Source organism: Cricetulus griseus (genome assembly GCF_003668045.3).
Source record: "Cricetulus griseus strain 17A/GY chromosome 1 unlocalized genomic scaffold, alternate assembly CriGri-PICRH-1.0 chr1_1, whole genome shotgun sequence".
Lineage (NCBI taxonomy): Eukaryota > Metazoa > Chordata > Mammalia > Rodentia > Cricetidae > Cricetulus > Cricetulus griseus.
Window position 1 is genome coordinate 185,301,762 of NW_023276807.1, and position 24,503 is coordinate 185,326,264.

The 24,503-nt window shown below is 47.6% G+C and overlaps 1 protein-coding gene across 1 annotated transcript; it reads right to left on the bottom strand.

The window, feature by feature from the left end:
- Positions 1-16: 16 nt before the first annotated feature.
- Positions 17-23,875, bottom strand: Antxrl (ANTXR like). Its single transcript, XM_027389317.1, has 17 exons — positions 23,628-23,875; positions 19,719-19,790; positions 18,262-18,333; positions 16,023-16,104; positions 15,887-15,920; positions 14,520-14,599; positions 14,375-14,443; positions 13,956-14,036; positions 13,788-13,848; positions 10,490-10,588; positions 8,951-9,020; positions 8,358-8,448; positions 5,811-5,858; positions 4,688-4,816; positions 4,174-4,179; positions 3,231-3,311; positions 17-406 (listed from the first exon to the last, which is right to left on the bottom strand). The coding sequence occupies exons 1-17, from the start codon at positions 23,873-23,875 to the stop codon at positions 17-19; spliced, it is 1,713 nt and encodes a 570-aa protein (XP_027245118.1).
- Positions 23,876-24,503: the final 628 nt, after the last annotated feature.

Genomic DNA, 24,503 nt, shown 5'->3' on the forward strand with positions numbered 1-24,503 from the left:
CAAAAGCCTCTTCAACTTAGAACTTTGATTCTTTAGAAGATTGGCAACGAGGGGAGGTGTGACAAAAGGATTCTAAAGATTGCCGGATATGGGGAGGAAGAAGAGGTAGTATCCTGGAGGGAGACTTGGTGGACCTGGTTAGGCATGGGGACTGGGGGTGGTTGAGAGTATAGCACTCCTGATTTGGTAGACACACATTTGAGCACAGAGTCTGTGCTACAGGGAAACATTCTGGGCTGTCTGTAAAATAGATCTTCTGGCTGCAGGGTGCTTGTGAGATGTTGAAACATTCTCTGTTGGGTTGCAGGACAATCCTTGAGGTGCATGGTTGTTGTGTGAGATGGAAACAGTCTCTGCTAGAACGAAGGCAGCTGGGATTTATGACAGTTGCACTGGGGCATATTCCCTAGAGGAAGGAGAAAAACAGAAGGTCACATATATGTCATTGTAAGGCTGCATCTATCTGTCTGACTTAAGATGGTGGAATCAGGACACATCAGGACTCAACTGGCTATGCTGGACTTGTTGATGCTTCTTTGAATCAAATCAAATCAAATCAAATAATAATCAACATGGAGTCACTTGTGTCAAGTCCTAAGACAAACTGAAATTAAAATAGGGAAAGCTGAGTATTTATGAAGGAGAAAATTTCATTCATTTAGAAAATTATCACAAAACACTGCTAGGACCATATTTCCCAAAGATCACCACGAAGTTTTCACACCAGTGGCTGTATACACATACAACAACTCCATAGGAACCTGTAGCCCGGACACCTGAAGATACATTGATTGCCTTTCAAATCACTTACACAAAAATCTGTCTACAAGGTCATCTACCCACTAATGATGGGTTCAAAGGTGTGGACTGGTGCCGTTGCCCTCTGTTCTGGACCCTTTAATACTCTTTTATGATTCCAAAGGTTATTGTCTCAGAGTGACTCGTGTGAACCTTCAAATTTTGCCTTTAAAGTTTCCCTTTATTCTTGTAATATGCACAAGCCTGATCTGGAATGTGGGATTCTCTTTGCAATGCCCCAGTACTCCAAATCATTATTTTCAGAGAATTTCTATGATTGGTAATTAGTTTGGTATAAGAAGTCCCTTTCTTCTTGGCTATTTGAAATACATTGCTGTAAAGAATGGGCATCTGCCTCGAGACCATTTCTATTTCTGGTTCATGTGAACTTAAAACATGTCTGCAAGAACCCCAAAGAACCTCACCATGTTTCTGGTGAATTCCCTCTTGGCTTTACAGGTCTAATTATTTTGTTTCCTCTGCATAGTTAAGATGCTATGGAAATTCCCATTTCCATGTTGCTTAGTTTACATGTGTCTGTAAATAATTGGGCTCTTTCATATCTTGTTTATTTGTGAACTTCAAGAACAAAAGTGAACATTCTGAACGTTGGGCATTAAATAGTTACTTTAAGGCCTGTGAGATATGAATATTCATAATCACTTGGCATATATCACACTTTATATTGTAAGATGTACTGTCCAAATGTTTCCGTTGATCACTCTGACACCATGATACCTGGCATTGAGCCTGGAACAGAAGGGACAGTTCACAACCTGGCTGTACCACTCAACAACCTCGCTATGCTGAGTCCTAAGCTAATGCCAGCGCCTCAGTTTCCAAAGCTGTGAAGACAGCAGGACAGAGAAGGAGGTGCACATGCAATACAAGGTCTGGCGATGGGCTGGAGGGTGCTGGTCTAGCTGACTCCTGACCATGACTGCTGAAAGATTTTTTGACTTTGCAGGGTCTCTAGTTTCCTTCCAACAACAGAGTTAGCGGTTTTGTTGATGATGATATTAAAGATGATGGAAATCTGCCTCAGTGTGGGAAACTTCCCCTGTCCTCCTGAACAGAGTGCCTACAATAATCATGGGATGTCCCCAACCCTACTCACTCATCTTCCTGTGTGCACCCCCAGGCACCACTTGGAGACTGGACCTCATCTCATTCTCACAACTGCCTCAGAGAAACTGTAACTTCCATTTAGATAGACACAGTCTAAGGATATGTCAGGCAGATTTCTATCATCTTAACAGGCACAGAGATACAGCACGGACTGAAGAGAACCCAGACCACAGCAGGTTGGGCTCAAGATTCACAAACTGGACTGGATTTTGTATGTATTTATGAAGGAGATGATGCCAACTAGACAGTTTTCTTCGGGAAGTCAAAGGCCATTGGGCAGACATTCATTTTGTGAAAGACCAAAGCAAACAAAACCACTTACTTCCGCTACAAAAATGCCCACCCAGGTTTTCAGTAAACCGAAATGTCTAAACAATTTCCTGGGTTATGATTAATTGAGGTGCAAAAGCATATGAAGTCACTGGAACAAACAAGCAGCTAGATGAGGTTCTAGGAAGCAGTCACTCCCAAGTCCAAGTTCGGGCCCCCTCACACAGGTTTACTAACTTCTGAGACCCATTCAAGTCCTCATGCTTGCAGGCCACTCCCACCCAGGAGCAGCAGTTTAGGAACAGCCTTCAACTGGGTGGCACAGACAGGGAGGCACACACTGTTCCACCAGGATCCTATCCCTGTGCTTTTGTTCCCACCACAAAGGGCCTGGTTGAGGCTTTGCCTGAAGGGGCCTTCAGGAAGGGTGGCAGGGAACACTCAAGTGGCCTGTAGAGGGAGATGGTGAGAGCAGGGTCTCTGATTGCTGCCTCCACTTCCTGCTGCTAGACTGAGGTTACCTTCCCCAGGATGTTCTTAAATGGGTTGGCACTTAGACAGTTCTTCCTTGCTCAGGCAGAAGACCAGCCTGGTGGAGCATCCCAGGGTGCCTTCATGCAGAAACCTGTCTGAACTTATCAAGTGAGCTGGGCTAGTGTTTGATTGTACATATTCAAGCCTAGTGCTTCAGACTGTCCTGCAGGAGGCTTTAGGTTCCAGCTGAATGAAGCCCTGCTGAATCCCTGCCCTTAACAGTTTCTGGCTGACGCCTTTATTTGTCCCTGCACAGAGTGTAGCAGGGGACATCTTACTTTGGGCTACAGGTACTAGCTGACATTCACTTAACTCTGCACCCTGCAGGGGCATTCAGGCCCCACTTGATAGGCACAGTAAATCCTGAAGGGAGCAGCCTCAGTTAAAATCCACCCTTTTCAGTGCATGGTTCACATGAAACTGTGGAACCAGAACACTGAAAGTTTAAAATACAAAAGCAGTGGTCATTCTGTGCCTTCGAGTTTCCCTGTCTTGCTTACCCGGACATTGGGATGACAACATATCAATGGCATCTGAGGGCAGCTTGGGTGAAAGTAGTTGCAGCATGCATCCAGGTTTCCCTGAAAAACACGTTACCATGAACAAACAAGATGGCATGAGAACTGCCCTCCCCAAAGACACTGGGGCCCACAGAACTCTGTCAACATGGATACAAGAAGTCAAAACCCATCCTCTCCTAAGAGGGACCAGTTTAAAGACTTGGGTGTCTGGAGTGGTCACTGTGGGACACACAAAGGCTCTTTGGAGAAGTTCAGCGGCTTGAGGGGTGTGTGGTGGCAAGAGGAGGCCTCCAGGGGAGCTATGAGCTCTGTGAAGGCTCTGGGTAGAAGGCCTGGGAAGAGGGAAAAGCCAGAGCTTGGGTCACATAGGTCAGGCAGGCAAGAGGCCCACGTCTCAATCACCGTCAGCTGCCATGGGCCCGGGTAGAGTAAAGGCAGGTGGGGAGGCCGGAAGAACCCTGAACCTAATTGTAGTGACCTTCATGGTCTCAGCCCTGCAGCTCAGAGCCCTTGGACCCTATGGATGGGGGCCGAACTACAGAGATCAGGCCACTGGTGGCCATTTTCCTCTCAGGAGACCTGTGTTGGTTTCTTTGTAGCTCACTGGCAGGGAATGGGCAGGAATGGCTCTCAGATGTTCTTGGCAATCTCAGAAGACTTAGAAGCTTCCAGGAGGAAGCAATGGGTCCACCACTGACAGGGCAGGGCACGGCAGGGCAGGGAGAAGACTACAAAGCCACAAGGGATCTGGGGGCTCTTTCTTACTTTCTATAGTGTCTTCATATTGGGGCCTGGGGTTGCTGTCTGTTTTTCCCCTTTGTTGGGGTGGCCTGGGCCTCCCGGGTGGAGGAGCTTCAGATGAATGGCTGTTTGCCTCCTGGGGCTCAACGCCACACAAGAAGCTTGTGATGCCCCTCAAGACCTCCATCTTGTAACACTTTGCTCACCTTAGTGTGCACCAGAACCACCAGATAAGCCCTTCTACTTGTATATGAAGAGCTTTAGTACTGGATGACCAGGGCCACTAGCATTTATTTGACCATGGTGAACAGAAGGTAATTCATGACCGGGATTTTCTGTTTTTATTGTATCTGAACTTGCAAGATATACCCAATACATCTTGGCTCATTCATCCATAGACTAAGGGCAACAGCAAAGACATTGCTAGGGCTGAGACAACTAGAGACTAACAAGACAGGGCACAGGGGCCATGTCCAGGGAACTGGAAACTGCAAAAAGAGGGATGCAAGCTCTTGGAGAATCCTCCTGTGTGCTGCTCCCCTCTAGCCATTGGTGCCCTCAGACATAGAGTGATACATGTCTTGTATCCCTCCCACACTCAGTGATCCCTCTCACACTTTAGTGATGATTGACTGTGCCCTGCCTTCCCAAGCCAAGCCTAGGGTCACAGCCTGACCACCCCCAGTCATCTTTACCCGTCTGTTTCCACAGCCACAGCAGGCAACGATCACAGTAGGGTTTGGGTTGACAGGTGATGGAGGTGGAGGGGCAGGAGGAGCAGGTGGTGATGTAGGAGGAGGGGGTGGGCACTCTTCTACTGGTTCCTGGAAGTGAAAAGAGTTGGTCTGTGTCTTGCCTGCAGCTTCTTGGGCACACTTCCCTTACATACACCTGCACTGGGGGGTGGTCAGTCAGGTAATTTTGTGGAGTGAATGGAAGACTGTAACCCACACCCTGGGGAGGTCCTCCCTGAGAAGAGTAACCAAAGCCCTTCTGGTTTTCAGAGATTGAGCTTCCCAGAATGCCAACAGTCCACTTCTGTGCTCTTGGTTCTCAGGAGGTCACTCTTGCTAGCAGAAGCCTAACCTGGAGGCTTGCAGAGGGTGGGCAATGGCAGGTGGCACTCTCCTCCACCAGGCCCTGGCCTGTACAGAGGCAGGCTCCCAGGGATCCCAGTAGTTAGCACTGTCCCATTGGATAGGAAAGCTGTTCCCACCCCAGCACAGGCCCAGGTCCAGGTTCTGCTGGCTCCAGCCTTTCATTACCTCTTCTAGTCCCTACCCCAAAGAAGGCACAGTTGTTTCCCCATCCTGGTCCCTGTGCTCAGCTGGGGATGTCCTTATAGCTGATAGCCAGTTACGATATCCTCCGTCTTCCCCAGCCCTGGGCTTCCAAGACTGACCACAGAGAAGCCCTTGGCCCTTCCAGTAGGTGATGGAGATAGATGTAAAGAACCCCAAAGGCTCTGAGCCTGGATATGGAGACCTGGATCTGACTCATGCAGCTCCTATAACTAAAAACCCATTTGCATCCTTGGCATTTCTACAGAGAGTATTATGGGATCCACTGGAAAACACAAATTCAGCAATGGACAGCTATGCACGCTGGAGCAGGTCACCAAAACCCTGATAATTGGGAAAGTCTGGTAATGGTGTTGTCTAGGTGACATTAACTTGAGTCCCATGGCTTTCTGGTATAATCATTGGTCTGCATTCCTCCCTATTCATTGCCAAAGTAGTGAGGGATTCTGAGCTCAGGCTTCATGATGCCCCATAAGGTAAGTGTGACAGTGTTTCCCTCTTCCTCCACCCAACTCACCTTCTCTGGCTGTGGTGGAGGTGGCGGAGGTGGTGGCGGCTCCTTAGGCTGGAACGTGAAACAGACAAAAGTGGGCTGGAGTGGGTAGGGTGGACTATGCCTTGGCCCTGCCAATAGAGGGGGACCTTGGCTTGGAGCAGAAAGACAACATGGCCTGGGTGGTTGTTTGTGTGGGTGCCCAGTGCCTGCTGCAGTGCTGTGTCCAGTGGGCTCTACCTGACCCAAAGCAGCCCCATCCCTTTCTAATAAGGGAGAGTCCATCTGATCCAAGGTTCTGATCCCTGGAGAGGCCCACAGCTGGAGTGCCGCACGTCTGTCCCAGGCCAGCTGCAGTGGAGCCACACTCATCCTTTGGTAGAAGCTCACTGACATTCAGCCTACTCATTCCTCCTGCAGCCTCCTCACCCTCTTGTTTAGTCCCCAGACTTCGCTGCTCACTGCACCTCCAGGATGAGATGGGCCCTGAGAGCTCTGTGCTGCATACTGGCCTCCAGGCCTCTATTTCCTCCTCCTCCAGCTCTCTGGAGGGTTCCTTCCATCCTAGCTCTTCTGACTTCTCCCACCCTGTCCCAGGTGCCAGTGTCATCCTTGGATCCTGCTCTGCTTTAGCCAAGCCCTGGTGACATCTCTGGGTGGGTGCGTTTCACCCTGAAGCCTGAACGGTAACTGCAGTCCCTGGTGGGGCAGGGTGGCTCTGCTTCTTCTTTGTGCCTCTGAAGCCCAGTACGGGGTTGCATAACATACTGGGGTCAGGAAAGGCATTGGTGTCAAGGGTATCTCTGCCCTAGTGGTTCCTAATCATGCCTGAAAGATATTGCCCTGCATATGGGGCCACCAGACTACATGAGGGACCCTGTCCTGCAATACAGGGGCACCTCTGAGGTTTGGGCACATGGGGCCTATAGATGTGTAGTTGATACAAGATGGCCCTGGTCTAAGGGCCTCTCTCCAAGGCCAACTTTAGCTTTCAGGCCAAGATTTCAGACTGAATTCCTGTGTCAGCTAGCCTGGAGAATTTTTGGAACCCAGCCTGGTCTAGGGCTTGGGTATTTAAATTTAAGAGTTTGTGTCTCTCCTGGATGATGTTAGGACCTTGGAACAGATGGGAAATTGCCAGCAGGATGGATTATAGTACTGCCTTATGACACTATTCCTAGGAGAGAGGGCATGTGTGTGGGAGCCAGGGTGTGTGTGGGGGGTGGGGAAAGCAGGAGGCTTAACCTTCTTGCAGCAAAATCTCCAACAGCAGTACAGCAACAGGATGGCCGCCAGCAAGACTGGCAGAAAGAGAAGCATTTTCCAGTTGAAGTCAATGTGGCCTTTTGATGGCTTATTTGGTGTAGTGGTGACTTCGCGCCGTGTTGGGTCGACTGGGACTGGGTCTGGATCTGACTTTTCTACCTGTGGCTGGCTGGCTATGGTGCTGCTGCTGCTACTTCTGCCACCATTATCACTGCTACTGCTGCTGCTGCTGCTGCTGCTGCTGCTGCTGCTGCTGCTGCTGCTCCTGCTGCTGCTGCTGCTACTTCTGCTGCTGCTACTTCTGCTGCTGCTGCTGCTACTGCTGCTGCTGCTGCTGCTACTGCTGCTGCTGCTGCTGCTGCTGCTGCTGCTGCTGCTGAGGGCTGTTTCCTGTGACTAATAGCAACAGTGGCTTTTCCCCTGTACCCACTCTTTGCTTCCTATTTGTACACATACTCTCTTCATTCACCCAGCTTGCCCAGACACAAGGGCTACAGTGGAGTTAGTGGCCCAGGCTGGTTTTCAGAGAGAGCAGCTAACCTTTCCCAGCCCTGAACCTAGAAGAGGTTGACTCAAGATTTTCCATGGCCTGAGGATACCAGTTCTCACTGTGGCCTTGGTTGGCAGTGCACTAGACTATAGGTGATCAGATCTCTAGGAGAGGGTTAGGCTGCTGGGCTACTACAGAGGTGTAGGGTCAGGGAATGTGGGTCTACGTTCCATAGCTGATCTCTGTGCCTCCCAGCTCTGCCTGAGAAAGCTCACCCCTCCTCCCTCCGAATCTTGAGAGGAACTCAAGAGTTGTCACAAGTGGACACCAAGCTCCTTCTCCTTGGCATACCCCCTCCCCCTCCAGTCACACTGCACTAGTCTCAGGTGCTTGGAAGACAGACAGATGTGGAGTACTTGAGGAGTAGCACTTTCTTCCTCAGGGGCCCTGATTGAGCGGAGTGGTTCACATGCCAGACAGCTCCTTAACCACAGCAGGAGAGGACAGGGGAAACCGAGGACAGTGTCAGGTTTGGGGACAGGATGGGCAGAGGGTGGGCCGTGAGGCCTGAGTAGATTTGGGTCCATATCAGCTGCTGGGGATACGTGCACCGGCACTCATGTTTGACTGCTGCTGGTGCAAACTCTGGATTCCTGGGCCTGGAGCATCCATGTGGAGCTGTCATGTGCCCAACATGTCCTAGACAAAGTCTGACAGAGCCTCATACCTGTCTCAGGTGGCTCTTATAGAAACTGCTACAGCCTACTAAAGGTGGCAGATCACTAGGTGGATCTGCATCACCTCTGGGTTCTTACCTTAGTACTCCCACAGTTGATCCCGGTTATGGTGAGTTTGTTTCCAATGAAGGAGATGCCATTGTTCAGACTGACCTCGAGAGAAACTTCCCTAAAGCACAGAAAAGAGACTAGATGATGGAAAGAACCCTGGAGACTCAGTTTGCTGCAACTGTCACACATACAAGTCCTCCGTGTAATGATGCTGAAATTCCAGCACAGGACTCCCTGACAGTGAACATGTGGGTAGAGGAACTTTACCACCCAAAGCATAAAGGGTCAACCTCTGCAGGGATGTGAAGGCTGCAGATTAGGCCAGAGGTCTTCATGGCATATGACCACAATGGCCATGAGGTAAGGAATCAGGGAGATAATTAAAACACTGGTTTGAACCCTCTAACCCATCATCTTCTCCATCCTGCCCTCAGCAGTGCCTGGGCACTGTGTATTCCTGAAAACCACCAGAGTTACTAACAGGGTCATGTGGAAAGGAAATGGAACCCACATACAGGCAGATAGGTGCTTATAGCAGAGGACACACCCCAGATTCTCCACAAGCTGGTAGACATCAACCTTTGAATTTCCCACTAAGGCCTCCAGCAAGGTACACTTACTCTCCAACATGCTGTATCTTTGGTCCAGGACAGTTTATATTGCTATCATCTACACCAAGGGGGCTTTCATCTAAAAGAAAATGGCACAAGCTTATCAATAGGAGTGTCCTTCCTCCACTGTCACTCTCTGTCTGAGAACTGACACTGGTTAATGACTGCTTACTCCCCCTGCATCTTTTTGTTTAAAGGCACTGGCTGAGTTCCAACTCTGCCCACTCCTGAACAGCACTCTGGTGCCTAGCAGGCACATATAGCAAGGGCTCCTGTACCCCGGGATCACATGTTGAGAGAGAGAGAGAGAGAGAGAGAGAGAGAGAGAGAGAGAGAGAGAGAGAGGACAATATAAAGATAGAGTGCAATGTGCTGTGACATGGGTGAGCAGAGAGAGAGGGAGAGCAGAGGATGCTGGGGAGAGGACAGATGTTCAGTTACTGGTGATGTGTCCTTTCTTTTAAAGATATGATTTCTCATTTAAAGAAATAAGTGTTCACACATGAAATGATATCTTGCTTGGAATTTAGTTAAAGATATTCAGTGATGAGACTGCCAGGGAGATACACGGTATGGGTTGTGAATTACTGAGCATTGGCCATGGGTGCTTCAAGACCATGTAAAATTCTTAGTACCATTGTGTTTGGTGAACTATGTGCACTGAAATTGATTTTGTGTAAATTGCTGGTGTCTGAGCTAGGAGCAGGAAGGAAATAACCTTAGGGTTGGAGGTTCTGGGATAAGAGGCAAATGATAAGGCACCTACTAGGTTGCTAAAAGTCTGGAAGTGTGGGCTCTGGGAAGAAGTTTGGGCTTTACTCATAGTGCAATGGATCTGTCAGGGGCTGTGGATGATCCAGATTAAGGCAACATGAGGTGCTGGTGGATTGGGTACAGGGATAGGAGAAGAGGACCAAGAATGGCAACCAGGTTTAGACCAAGGAAGTAGGTGGATAGTTGTGTTGTTTACTGAGCTGAGGATGTCTCATAAAGGATTAGACATTTTTCTTTTCCTCCTTTGGGAGCCTGAGAAGAATTCTGTAACAGTGGCCACTAATCCTTAACACACATTCTATTCCAAGTCTACTGAGCTGTGGCAAAAAGCCAAGAGCTGAGCTGTGATCCCACTGGCTATGCTTCCAATTTCCCAATCCTCGGTTTCCCCTCTGTGTGCTGTAATGAATGTCTTTTCAGAAAGACTTCCTGGACATCTTCTAGGCTCAGTCTGGAGGCTGTTGCTCTGTCCTATCTGTAGATGCCAGCTTTTGGTATTAGATCCCCAGGAAGGGGAACAGACTAAATGGATATAGTAGTGAGGATGGGCCAGTGTCATGCCAGCCTCCAGATGCCTTTGGGAGTTGGGGTTTATTCTTGAGCTATGTTCGTGTGAAGGCGCATGAGGATAGGCATGCTTCTTGGTCCTTTTTCCATTGGTCCATGCTGCCTTTAGCTCCCCATTGGACGTGGTCAGCAAGAGCAGAAGACATGGCTGACTTAGAGAAATGATTCTGTATGGTAATGGGTACTGGGGTACTAATAACTACTTACCAACAACTCTGGAATCACTGAACGTGAATCTGCACATAACTTGGCTCAGGTCATTTGTATTCTTAAAGCCATGTCCGCTAATGTTTACTTGGTAGATGTCTGCAAGAAGAACACTTAAATGTTGGAGCAGAAGAGTTGGGTGCCGTGTTCTTTCTGGTCTCACCTTTCATGAAGGGCTACCCTGAAGATGGAATTCTCAGGGGCCCTTACGAAACAGCAGCAGTGTCTGAACCATCATCTATGGTACTTGTAGAGCAAATCTTCATCTTTTGTCACTGAGTATCCATGATAATGCAGCTGGGAGGGACCTTAAGAAGGTAGGAGTCCTACTACTGTGATCACTGACCCAACAAGTCCAAAGTCATGAGAGTCCAGACCTGTTCCAAGCTAGGCCAACTCAGCTGGAAGCTTCCTGTTTGGAGACCTCACACACTCCTGAATCCACATGGGCACTGTAGCAGAGGCAGAGCCCTTTCCACACAGGGTTAGGGACCAGCTCCCTACTTGATGCCTGTGGTGCCATTGAGCATGAAGACTATCCATTGTTTCCTGTGTTTCTATGGTGCACTAATAGAGACCTCAAGAACAAGGGCTGGGGCATAAGGACGCGGTCTGGTCCCTGACCCATTCAAGAGAATACCTAATAGTATATAGCTCCTCTTAGACACAGGTTCAGTCCCTGATGCACACAAGAGTGTCCTCACAGGAGATGGCCCTTCTCAGATACAGGTCATGAACCCAGTGCATACTTCTTCATCCTTATTCACCTTGCCCATCACTCTGGTCTTTCTAATATCAGTGAACACCTCCCTGACACTGACACAAAATAAATAGGATACAGAGAGGATGGCTGGGTGGGCGATTCTACAGGCACAACTCCTTTATCTTCTCATTTGCCTGCATAGCTGCCTTGGCACCCGACCAGCTCCTTCCTGTCTCCCATGTATTCCAGACACCTCAGGGTAGTTGATCAAGGACCCTCCTTTACAAGGACCCTCCTCAGGCTCCATAGCACACAGGTGGACTCAGTGCCACCACAAGCAAACAGCTAATTCTGTTTCATTTGGGGTGCAGGCTCCTGCCTTTGGTTTCCCTGGAAGTGACAGGTATTGTTTTACGGCAGCTTCACACAAGAAGGCCAACAGTTTAACAGTTCAGTGGCTGAGCAGATGTCTGGAGGCACCTGTCACCTTGGTTCAGCTACAGGGGAGAAAAGAGTGACAACTCATGTTTTCACCTGGGGATTGTCACAGGTGTCCAGACACCTAGGCCTGTGTGTTTCCGGGTGGTCAGAGGCAGGTTGCACTGCTGGGCTTTTTATTTTTGCTCATCCCAGAAGCAGAAGAAACTCTGCCGAAGTCTTTTCTCCCTTCATCTCTCAGTATAGTGGACTCCCCACTCTTCCAAAAGAAGGGGAGGGGCAGGGGCAGCCAAGAGCTAATGGCTAGCTTCTGTAGTCCTTAACACCTACGAGCCTCTAGATGCTCGTGTCTGTGGCCACACCATTCATTGTCTCATTGTCTCTACATCCCCAACATAATTCTGCTACTGGAGCTCCCACATACACGGCACTGCCTCAGATCTGTGCCTGAGGGTGGCACAGCTCACAAGCAAGCATAGTCCTATTTTCTCACACCTGGAGCCTTGGGCTCCCATTGAAGAATATTCAGGTCAGGACCCAGCTGCCTGAGCCAGAAGGCAAGGAAGAGCTGAGCTGTCCATAGTGGTAAAAGGAGACTTAGGGTTTCCTGTATCTTTCTCCTGCAGGGAACAAAATTCAGCTCTATGAAACCAAGTCTGCATGTAAATAATGCTAACAAATAAAGACATTCTTCCTCCAGAAACAAACACACGTGTGTCTTTGGCACACTGATGCAGGGGCCTTGGAATGGACAGAGGTCATCCTTGTCAGTTCTAGTCCTGGAGATCAGGTGTTAGCCATGACAATGCTGGGGTGAGGTAAGCATGGCTGTCTTTGTGAATATCTTTGGCAGGTATTGGATGTTTCCAGGAGCAATGTAGATGCCCACTGTGCATATTACATACTACATACTACATGCATATGCATACTGCCTATGGCATATATGGCCATAAAACACAAGCATACAAACATCATTGCCCTTTAGAAATACTACAAACTTGATCACCCATATCACACACACACACACACACACACACACACACACACACACACACTTCAAGCTCTTTAATACCACATATATCCTCACAAATGGACACACTCCATGCCCTGCATAAAACAGCACACATGATTTATTCCACACTGTTATAAACACATACTACAGATAATATACATACTATTCCTATATAGCAGACAATATAAATACATGGCATAAATCTCATAAATTTATACTAGACATCACATGTCACATAAAAGCTCAGACATGTAGTACATATCATAAAAGCATACCATGTGGTACATACACATTATATGCCCTTCCTACCACAATACATCACAACACAGAAACCCTAACATACATAGCACAATCATATATCAGACTTTCTCCTCCCATGCCTATTTGAGCCACTCCCTCCACAGCCCTTCCACGACCGATATCATATTACATATACCATGCTTATACACACTGCTCACACACATCCATCAAAAGCACACTTACCACACACAAGCATTCTTTTCTGTGTCAATGTTCCAAACTTTCAGACATTTTTCCTGCAAGTTATTTTCAAAGGCCTAAGAACCACACAGTCAGAGTTTAGCAGCAGCATCACTCCTGATGCCAGTTTTCCGTATTAGTTACTTTTCTTGTTGATGTTGTGACAAAACGCCAGACAAAATAAACTTAGATAAACAGAATAGACTGATTTTAGTTCACAGTCCAAGCGTACAGTCCATCATGTAAGGGAAGGAACACAAGGAACATGAGACATTGGGTTATATTGAATCCACAGTCATAAATGATAGAGAGGCGAATGCTAGAGCACCCTTCCTTTCATCTTTTTATTTATTCAGCTTGGGACCTCAGGCCAACGAATATTGCTGTCTAAATCTAGAGTGGTTTTTCCCATTTCAATTAACCCAGTTGAGAAACTCCCTCACGGTCACACTAAGAGGTTTGTTTTCTAGTTAATTCTAGATCTCGTCTCAATATTATCACTACATACATCACATGCAACACACATCATGGAAGCACCACACACAGGATAGGCATTCCATAAAAACCACACTCAGAAACAATATCACAGCCATAATACTCATACAAATGTACACACTCTCTTGAGTTACACCATTTGCCCATGTCCGTGACCGCTCAGCTCTTACCTTTTGTACATACATAAGAAGGCTTCACGGATATTACTTCAATACAGGACTTGGAAGCAAGCTGAGAGAGAAGAGAGAGAGAGAGATGGAAATAGATATAGAAATGGGCAGGATAGTAAGCCCCAGGGAATGCAGACAAGGTCCTCCAGTCTTCTATATCCCACTTACCCCGTCAACGATGTTATTCAGAGCAGTGAACCCTTTTTTGACCTCAAAATTGTGATATGGGCTATCTGCAATTTGGAGCATCTATGATAGGAGAAGAGTAACAGGTTTGAACCTCAGAGTGAGTCAATGTAATGGACTTGGGGCAGGAACTGTTGCCCTTAGACCATGGTAAACTGAGGGTGTCAAGCACTCACTGGCTTTCATTCAAAGCCCAAACTTAAGGAGTGGGCAACTCTCCTGCCCACTCTAGACAGGGGGTTGGTTTATTCAACCAAGTGAGCTACCCTTTTACACTGGCTTATTCTAGCCTATAGCATCCTGGGTAGATGAGAATACTACCCTCTTGGCACTGTAAAGATGCTTCACAATCTTGCTCTAATAGGCTATACAGGGGCATTTGGTCACCTGGTCTTACTTACCTGCTTTGCGTCATACTTATACACACCCACAGTGAAAATGGTTGCTCCCATTTGCCGAGATTTGTTGGCCTAAAAGAAAGAAGATGCTGAAAATAAAGCTCCAAATACCAGAGGCAAAGTGCTGAAACTTGTGGCCTGGACTCACCTCTTCCACGGTCAGCTTTAAATGCTTGTCCAGCAAAAGCCCATCAGTCATAGCAATAATCACGCTGTTGATATTGCTGCCTGAAGAAGAAATGAGGTGGGTAGGCTTGGTTAGGGACACTCTAGTAATGGCCTAGTGAGTGAGGCTTCAGATCCAGCACTGTCCACTGCAACAAAGTTGGTTGTTCCTAACTCCTTGGTCTCAGAGTGAAAAGACTTGTGCACTATATTCTACAGAGGGGTTTGAGATCCTACCATCAGGTTGGTCTTTTATTCCCAGGCTCTGGAACCTCTGCCTTAAGTGCAGTCTAGTTACTATGCTATAAGCCCAACCTCTCCTTGGGATGGTGATGAGGATGTCTAATGAGGTAGGTGGAGTCTGGGGCCAGCTAGCTTCAGGCACAATGTTAGGGACATTTTACTGGGAAAAGAGAGTCAAGACCTGCAATGGGTATAGTAAAAAATGCCTTTTAGACATGTTAGACTAGCTTATTCAGGATTCCCACTACACTCAAGGCTGCACCTGATAACCCAAACACAGTGACATCACTCATTCAAGATAACCAGACATAGTGCTAGACCCCATGATGCCCACTGGACATTATATAAGCATATACTTATATATAAGAGACCAAGAGCAATGCTCTGCCCAGCGTATCTGGAGAGACCCCACCTTGTTGTGTCCTGTGACTGGAGAGTCTCCCTGAGGATTCTCACCCTTGAATCAGAGACTTCTGTTAGCAACTGGACATGACCTTCATCTAAGATACATTGCGCAGGTGAGCAGTCTTGGGGAGATAGGCTTAAGACTGTAGTTAGAAATTATAGTGTGAGTCTTGTGTGATGACCCTCAACATAATAAAATATAACTTTTGTTATACTAATTACTTTCTTGCTGGCCACAAGACTCCAAGTCAGAAAGTCTTAGGCAGGGGACTCAATGACCCCTCACTAGACCCATTACCCAGAGGGACACAGGTCTTAGATGGGCATGGTTGACTCATGGACTTAGGAAGCTGGACAAAGAAAGCAAGAGGTAGGAAAAGACTTAGCAGCCAGAGAAAAACCAAGCCCTGGCTTCTAGCACAGGGTCCCCAGTCTACTCAGGGCCTGTTCTTTCTTCTTTCTCTTTCCCAGCACATCTGTAGGCCAAGGACCAGTGAGAACAAAGTCAACATATGACCATATGCAGCTTCTGATCCTCTCAGAAGCATCTCGAGTGGGGTGCTGTGCTCAGAGGGGCCTGCTGTGTAGAGAGGGGAGTTCTGGCTTCAAAAGCCAGACTTGAAGAGATCCAGGATCTGCACAAGATTATGTAGGAAGGCCAGCTCTGTGGGTCCTGCCCCAGTAAAGGTACAGGCAGCTTACCTTCTGAAGTAGCCTTTCTAATCTGTTCATTCGCCTGCCAGGAAATGAAGAAAAAAATTGGAGACATGATGAAATAACCCCAGTGGTACTCTACACTGAGTACCCAGTGCCCAGAGGTGGCTACAGCTGTCTGTACCTTCTGAAATCCATCCTGCATGTGTGTAAATCCTTCAGGCACCTCGTCGTTGAGTTTCTCAAGGCCCTTACGGATTGCTTCTCTAAAAAGAATAACAGAAAAGTGTCATGAAGGTTATTGCCAGGGAAAACCATCCTATGGCTTTGTCTACTCTGCAGACCACCTGGCTGAGAAAGGGCACTGGACGAGAGACACTGTCTCTCCCTTCTGAGCTGGACCTTTATTTGATTCTATGAACAGAGACAGAGGGCGACAGGGAATTCAGTGGGCCCCATATGGAAAAGTCTGTTTTACTTTGAGTTCCTTTATGTTTTTGGGTACCCAGGACTTGGAGATTGGGACAGAGACTTTGCCCATTAAATCCCTGGAGAACATCCTGGGATTTAAGCTAGGGTTTCACAGGGTACTGGTATCTGCATTCTGAATGGGCAACCTGATGCCACTGTCACCCTCCTTCTGAGCAGTCTATTACCCATTGGATAGGGCTAAGGGGGCCATGTCAGCAGCTGAGCCACTGCACAACTCCCATCTCCACTGTCATGGAGCCCTGGCATGACTCCCTCCTCCAGTCTGCTGAAGGCAGCAGCTGGTCTACTTAGATACCAGGCCAACTGTGGACTCCTCAAGCTTCCGACAGAGAAACCTGGGCCTGGGAGTTGGGCCCCGAGGGTTGTCTGTGAGGCATCTGATGTTGGTCCCTGGGCTAGAAGCAACATGGCCTGTCAGGTGCTGTTAAGACACACAAAACACACTGAGGCAGGCAGGCCTGGGTTTGAAGGTCATTCTAGGACAAGAAAGGGGTATGAGTTCCAGGATGATTTAATGTGACAAAGCTAAGTAGGCATAGCAAAGTGATCTACAGTGGACTCTAAGTGGCTTCCTATTGGGGAACAAATAGGTTTTACAGGGTCTGAGCTCTGAAAGCCCCATGCCTGGCACAGATACACCCTACTGGAAGATGAGAGAGTCATGATCAACATGCCCAGAGGTGACCAGGGATTTCCAACCCTAGTCCTGCCCTCATCCCTTTGCCAGCACATCCCAATCCAGTTCTTTCCCGCTTGGCCAGCCTAGCCCAACTCTTTGCCAATGCCCAGCCTTTTCCCATCCCATCACCTAGTCCTCTATCTGACCGTAGAATCTATCCTTCTGCCTGACCCAGTCCACTATCCGCTTCCTATTTTTATTCTCCACCTAGTTCAGACTCACTCCTCCACTCAGCCCAAGACAACCCCCCTGCTCTTCCCAGCCTCTCCCTTTTGCCTCTGCTATGACCTGAGGCTTCTCTATACTTGCCAGAATTGCCCTCAGGAATTCTCTCTGCCACTCAAATCTAATTAGGTTTTCCCCAAACCAAGCTGCTAGGCTATGCTACACCAGGCCTTGCCTAAACCCCTGGGAGCCAGCCACTTCCTGCCCCACCTCCCAGATGGACCTCAGGTGCCATGTCCATAGACTCAGAGGCTCTTGTCCCATTCATGAGGGGGTCTCCCTCACTTCCTGTTCTTGCCTTTTCTCTAAGACCCAGGACAGGGATTTTCATACCTCCAGACATCCCAATCCTAAATGCCCTCACATCTCTTTCTGTTTTTCTAACTCTGTATGGAGTCTCTGGAAGAACATGTAAAGTTGTCCTTCTTTCCTCATCAGTCAGAAGCCCTAACTTCGTACCTCTGGGATTCAGGGCACAGTTGAGCCACCTCACTTTACCGCTACCTGTTCCTCATACCTTCCTGTGGCTTATAGCACAGTTGACTCATGACCCCATCTTGAGGCCTGCTTATTTATGATCACAGGGGACCTAGCTGCCCTCCCCACACTCTAGTGCTTTCCTCAGGATTTTTCTGCTGTCTCCCTGCTTCACTTACTCAAGAAGAGAGGGACTTGTTTAGGGGAGGCCACACACATGCCAGAATGCACATAATCTCTCACCAGTTCCCTGTCATTGTGGGTATGAAGGGTACCGACATATACACTTCACCAGTTATATGTTGTTATGGGCAAGATCTAGGTAAGATTCAGGAGTGGAGAATTCCTAGAAGTATCAGGCCTATGTGTTCTACTTAAGTACAGGCTCGAGGGTGCTAGTAGCCTGAGGCTGGTGATCAATTTGGGTACATAGGTCCCCTATGGATGAACAGTGCTGGGAGACCCCAGAGGTCTCTACAAGCCCTCAGTTTCCTCAAGATCCCAGTGCCCTAACCACTGGGCTAGTCTTGGGATTCAGAGCAACACTTACCTATCAGAGGTGAGTGGAGTGATGACTTCAGCGAATGTTGAGTAGATAATGATGGACATCCGCATTTTAGGGCTGGGGACAAAGCATAACTACTGAGAAGCCAATAAACTAGGTCATCAACCTGTCAGGAAGTAGACATGCACAGAATCCCTGCTCCCACCCCATCTCTTTTGCACTGGGGTCATTCAGAGGTGAGGCATTAAGGTAAAATTGGCAAAGGATTCTAAAGCCCATGGAGATTTATAGCTCCAGGGAAAAGAAAGAACGTGTCAGGACAACGACCTGCTCCATCCCATGCTTCAACTCTCTTTTCTTCCCCTCAGTCTCTCCCCCCTGTCTTTTCTCTCCCTTTGCCTCCTACCCTTTCCTCTTACATACTCACTTCACCCATTCTGAACAGGCAAAGAGGCTCCCACACTCCCCCAGAGGGGCATCATCATCCCAATACCAAATTCTTTGCATCTCTAGCTATCTTTCTTAACCCTCCCTGGCTCCAACACAAAGAGATCACTCTCTGTCTAGGAAGCCCTTCACAGGCATGCCTCCCCTTCCCCTCTCTCCCTATGGCTCACAGTAGGAAATCAGATTTTCTTGGCTTAGCATGATGCCTGCCATGGCTTTGTCCCCAAGCTACCTGTGGTCCTCTTCTCCCAGCCTTTCATGAGTTACCTTGACCCTCTGGTGTAAGGGACCACACAATCATTGGGTGTGAATGCTATAGCTTGAGTTGGAAATGTCCCTCATTGTCCCATGTTTTGGGCATTTGTTCTCCATCTGGTGACACTATTTTGGGTGGCTGTGAAATTTTTAGATGGTATCTAGCTAGTTGAGGCAGATCATCAAGTTGTAGCCTAGTCCCTGTCACTAACATTGTCTTTCTTCTTCTTGGTCTAACATGGTGTGAAGAGCCTTGGCTACACGCTCCTCTTGCCATGCCTGTGAAGGATGGACTGAAACCCTCTGAACCTGTGGGCCACAGATACCTCGCTTTAGTTGTGTCTGTTAAGTGTTGGGGTCACAGTAATGTCACCCTCTGACCCTGTTCATTATCCAGCCTCCAGGACTCAGTTTACATTTGCAGTTTCTCTAGGACTCTAAACTTTTCTCTGAGGATTCCTACCGTTTCCTTTGTCTTTCCATGCCAAGCTCCTCAATCCACTCCTCTGGTCCTAAACATCCTATACTAAATATAAGTTACTGCCTATCATGATGTGCTTTCCACTTTGAGGAGTCCCAGAGGGTGGACTCTGTCACTGTACTACACTTAATCCCCAAGTAGGATCAGCAAGTGCTGGAGTACCCCCACTGGACTCTGTCTCCTGTTAGCACACAAGCCTGGGTCTATGCTCCTCTACGAGGGAATCTCACGCCCATCAAATCTAAGAAACATGTTGTTTGTCTGTTAGAGGGCTACTCCCTTGAAGCACAGAGGCGATGACAGCCAGGAGAAGCCATACTTCTGGAATTTCTTCACCAAATTCTCCGTAAATGTACAAATATGTATCCAGTTTCTGCCCACACTGCCTGACCTGAAGACAAAGGAGACAAGGTATGATATATCACAGGGTATGGAAGGGTAGTTTTGGCCTTTCCAGTCTTCCACTGTCTGTTTTTAAGCAATATTCCCCTGTGTCAGTGCTGCTGACCAGGATGGATCATCATGAGAGGTGACTTTTTCTAGGACCTGTAGTGAACAGAAGATATCTAAACAGCTTCATTAACTGAGGATGTGAGATCCCCCAAAGAGCCTTTAGGGTCTCACCACAGTGCCTGCTTATGCTAGGTGAGGGCTATGTAGTCTCACAATGAAGGAAGCAGTATTGATTGGAATGTCCTGACTTTAACTTAGCAATTCTCAGTCCTGTCCATGAATGGGTGGGCAAGGGCTACTGGCATTATTGTTATCAGAAGGCTTTTGAACACTAGGAAAGGCCTAGAGGGTGACCCAGGCCTCTTGGAACTCTTGGGTTATTAGGGATCAAAGCTACTCCTCAGGTGAGATCACTCTGTAGGGTGTGAGACATTTGGGACATAGGGTGGGTCTTGAGGATTGTAGGTCTTCCAAGCTCGTTGATGGCCACCAGGTCATACCAGCTGTAGCTGTCTTGTCTTCCCCACCATGATAGACTGGAACATTGAACCATTCATGAACCAAAATAAAGTCCTCTGTTGTTTATATTTGTGTGTTTTGCAATATTTACACTCAAGTCTCATGCTCTGTGTATGCATTTAGGTGACATTGCAGTGCTCAGCAATTGCCGAAAACCCATCCACAATACAAACTTTCCCATGGAGAATTGTCAGACTGATGTATTCTCCCCATCCCTTCTTCCCCACATTAGGGAAATACAAATAAAATCTGTCAAGTGTCCTGTCACACTGATAAGGGAAGTAATGAATAGCTGTAGAGTCTACGCATTCCTCCCTATTTTCCAGCATCCACAGCAGAATGAAGGGAAATTTCTCCAGGAGCTGGGCTTTGGCTATGGAGGCAGTTATGTGTCCCAGCTTCCGGAACACCCTTTAATGCCCGATGTCCTGAGCCTGGCTCAGCATTTCTAGCAGGTGCTGACAAAGAAGGCAGCTGTAGACCTGCTCATTTCTTCTCTGAGGTTGTCAATCCCAATTACTACAAGAGCTATGGGCTGTTCCCATGAAGACTCTGAGATCCCTGGGCCTATTTTCTCCTGCTTTGCCCCTGCATGGAGAGTAAACAGATGAAGAGTGATTATAAGTGCATGAAGAAATGAAGCAGAACGTGGATCAGTTTCTGAACATAAGAGAACACAAACAGCAGCATTAAATAAAGGAGTCAATAAAGGGTTTGGGGATGGAATTCAGTGAAGAGATAGGAATACTGAAGGGAAACCAAAATGAAATGCTGGAAAAGAGGGAAACTAATAAGCTGAATAAAATGCTCAGCCGAAAGTCTCACAAACAGGATGGGTTATGAGAGCACAGGGCATGAGGCATTGAGAAAAGGGTAGAGAGACTGGAACATTCAGTTAAAGATAATGATAACATTTAAAAAAGTGAATAGGACTTGTGCAACCATTGAACACCATAAAAAGGCAAAATTATGAACTAGGGGCATAGAAAGCAGAAAAATCTCACACGAAAGAAATAGAAAATATTTCCAAGTGGCTGTGCATAGGGCTCAGTGGATGAATTGGGTGCTGTGTAAGTGTGAGGACCTGAGTTAGAACTCCCAGATCCTTCAGAAGTCTGTGCAGTAACACACAATCTGCAATCCCAGCGCTCCTATCAGGATATGGAAGACAGAAACTCTATCCCCAGGCAGTCCCTTGTGCCTCTTACCTCTCCTCCCCCAGGACAAAAACCTCCTTTTCCCTCATTGTCTAGTCCTTTATCTCCTGTCTTTGTCTCTTATTCCCTGTCCTCTGGCCCTCTGGGGCAAATAAATCTCATTTGTGCTGAGAAGTTGGTCTTGGGGTGTCTTGTTTCCATACCAGTCCCTTTATTCTAGATGGAAAAAAAAAGAGAAAAACTTTAAAGAAATGTGATACTCAGTAATCTGATTAAAAAGTAAAATAAAAATTTAAAAGCTTGAAGCTCCGGAGGGTCAGATGTGGGCTATTTCCCTCAGAGTTACTGGTCAGGGAGGCTCCCAAAGCAAGACAGGCAATTGCCACTGCTCTTAGGTGCCCATAAGAACTGGATGCTCAAACCATATTGCCAAAGACACCATGCACTCCAATGGAGAGACACTGAGAAATCAAGCAGGGACTGCGCTAGAAGCTACCTCACTTGTTGGCTAACTCCAGCTTTGCTTGAAGGTCTGTGCTGGAAGGTCTACAGAAGAAAAATTGCCAGCTTACTCAGTTGTGGAACCTGTATGCCACACGATGGCTGTCCATGACTGGCCAAGCAAGCCTTGTGCCCACTGGTGGAATTGAAGAAGGTCTATTAGTGATAACCCATTGCTTTCTGATGGGATTTGAGTTCTCCTCCACAAGAGGGACTTCCTATATGGCCTCATAAAACCTAGACAAAAGCCTGTGGCTGGGGAGATCATAGGCTTTAGTGGTGAAGCTGCTACTGTTGTTTTGCTAACTGGACACAATGTGCCCATTAAACTTCCTACTAAATAACTGTGTTATTTAGAATGCTGGTAGATTACTGCCACCATTGACTTTGGCCAAGCAACCTTGGTCAAAGGTTTTGTTTGTTTGTTTGCAATGAGCAGTAACAATTGCAGAGGTTCATAACTGGTTAAGAGTAAGTGATTGATTCCAAGTTGAATGAGTGGAAAACTCAGATGAAAATGAGACATTTATATCACACCCTCTAAAGTCAGGGGAATATCACCCAAGATTGCTTTAAAAAAAGTAAAAGCTGGGAAAGTTAGAGAGTGGTGCAGAACATTGAGTTCTAGACATGACATGACATGACTGCTGAACTCTGGAACTCACAGCAGCTAGGATAGCCTGCCCAAGATCTCCATGAGACCCAGCTCATCAACACTCTTGTCATGGGGACCCATCCTTCCCGGAGGGCTTATTTGTGGCTAATGGTTGCTGGAAGAGGGAAAGGCAGTTTCTTCAGTGATGTAGCCACTGGTTGGGTGCCCTGCTCCTGGAAACAACCTAATGAAACTCACTGGGTCATTAAAAAACAAATATGAAAACAGAAAGGGAGATAGAGGATTAATAGGGGGAAGGAGGAGAGAAGGTAAATCGCAATGAAATGGTAAAAATACATTTCATACATGTATGGAAATAATAGTGAAAAATACAGACAAGTCAAATGGCTAAACCCAGGAGATTGAGTATAAACATGATTTTCCATTTTATAGAAATTAAGAGCACACTGCAAATTTCTGTAAGCCAAGAAATTGGATACTTAGATGGCATACCACCAGAGAAGCCCTAAGCCTCTTTGGGTTTCAGATCCAGTCTCCATTCTCTCCCTTGACAGCCAGAAGGGGTCTAAAGACTAATCCAACTTCCCTGCCACACTGAGAAAAACAGCCTCTTCCCAGGGTAGGGGCTGTCCATGGCTGGACCCTCAGGGCAGTAAAATAAAGGCTACTACAAGCAGCAAAGCTGAGAGAGTTTCCATAGGGGCAACAGTAATCTCCAAGGTTCCTCTGTAGGTAGTTGACATGGCTAAAAAGGTACCTTCCAGTAGCCTTTGGGCCTGTGGGGCTTGGTGACAGCATCAGGGTCAAGATGCTGGGGACAGAGCCATCCAGAAGACCTGTGTTGGCCTCCCTGCATTCAGGAAGTCAGTGACAGAAGTCTACATCCTGGGGAGTGGCTACAATGATCTTGACTGTCATGTAGAGTCAAACCTACCACTGATGCCCAAGGGGTCTCTAGGGACAGTGCAGGAGGGCAACTCACTTGTCCAGGATGATGTACAGGTCGAAAACACCCTGACAGTCCTCCCCTGATTGTCTTTGGCTCAAGTTTTGCTTCATGCGTTTGATCTGGCGTTGGTGGAAAGCTGGGAAGGTGTTGCCCAGGCGATGGAGTAGTTTCCAGCCAGGGCCACGGTATCGGAAGCTTCTAGCTTTTGAAATGGGAAGAGGCAACAGGAGCAAGAGAACAAAAAGTGCCAAGCAAGGCATGCGGGGAATGTGAATCCCCATGTTGTCTGACCTTGCTACCTCTTGGGAAGCTGTTGAAGGTCACATGTAGGCTGAATGATAGCTCTCCTTGGCCTCTTTCTTCACCATCTCTGCCTGGACCCAGGAATTGAAGACCGCCACTTGTATCCTACCATCAATGGTAGCACTCCACCTGGAATACCAGAACATAGGGACTTGGAGGCAGCTTGGTGTCCTTCCACAAATACCTGCAGAGCCCCTCTCCTACCTTGGGACAAAACACTCTGGGTTTGTGATGCACAGGGAGGTTGACATGGTGACTTTGTGACCTGCCCCTCTGCTCAATGCCTTTATGCTGACAGTGCCAAGTGGTTGTCATAGGCCCTTTGCAGGAATCTCAGATGAGGCTGCCTTATCTCCAATCCCAGCCCCTCATAGGACATGCTTAGGGGACATTTCAAGGTACCCAGGTGTTTTGTTAGTGGAAAAGGTGACTGAACTCACCAGTTATTGTGGGTGAAGAGATCAAGATAGCAAGGGACAAGTGTGTGGAAAAGGGAGTGGCCAGTCGTGACCTGAAGTCAGGATGCAATGTAGGGTTTCAAAAAGAGATGGAGATTGTGTGCTGCTGCCAGGGTCCCCTGTAAGTGAGAAGAGTTCACCCATCCAT

Excerpts from the sequence above, each read along its gene's own strand:
- Antxrl (XM_027389317.1), bottom strand. The coding sequence starts at position 23,875 with ATGGGGATTCACATTCCCCGCATGCCTTGCTTGGCACTTTTTGTTCTC. Across the intron at positions 14,600-15,886 it reads TAGAAAGGCTACTTCAGAAG|GCAGCAATATCAACAGCGTG; the intron begins GTAAGCTGCCTG and ends TTTCTTCTTCAG. Across the intron at positions 8,449-8,950 it reads AAGATACAGCATGTTGGAGA|GGAAGTTTCTCTCGAGGTCA; the intron begins GTAAGTGTACCT and ends TCTGTGCTTTAG.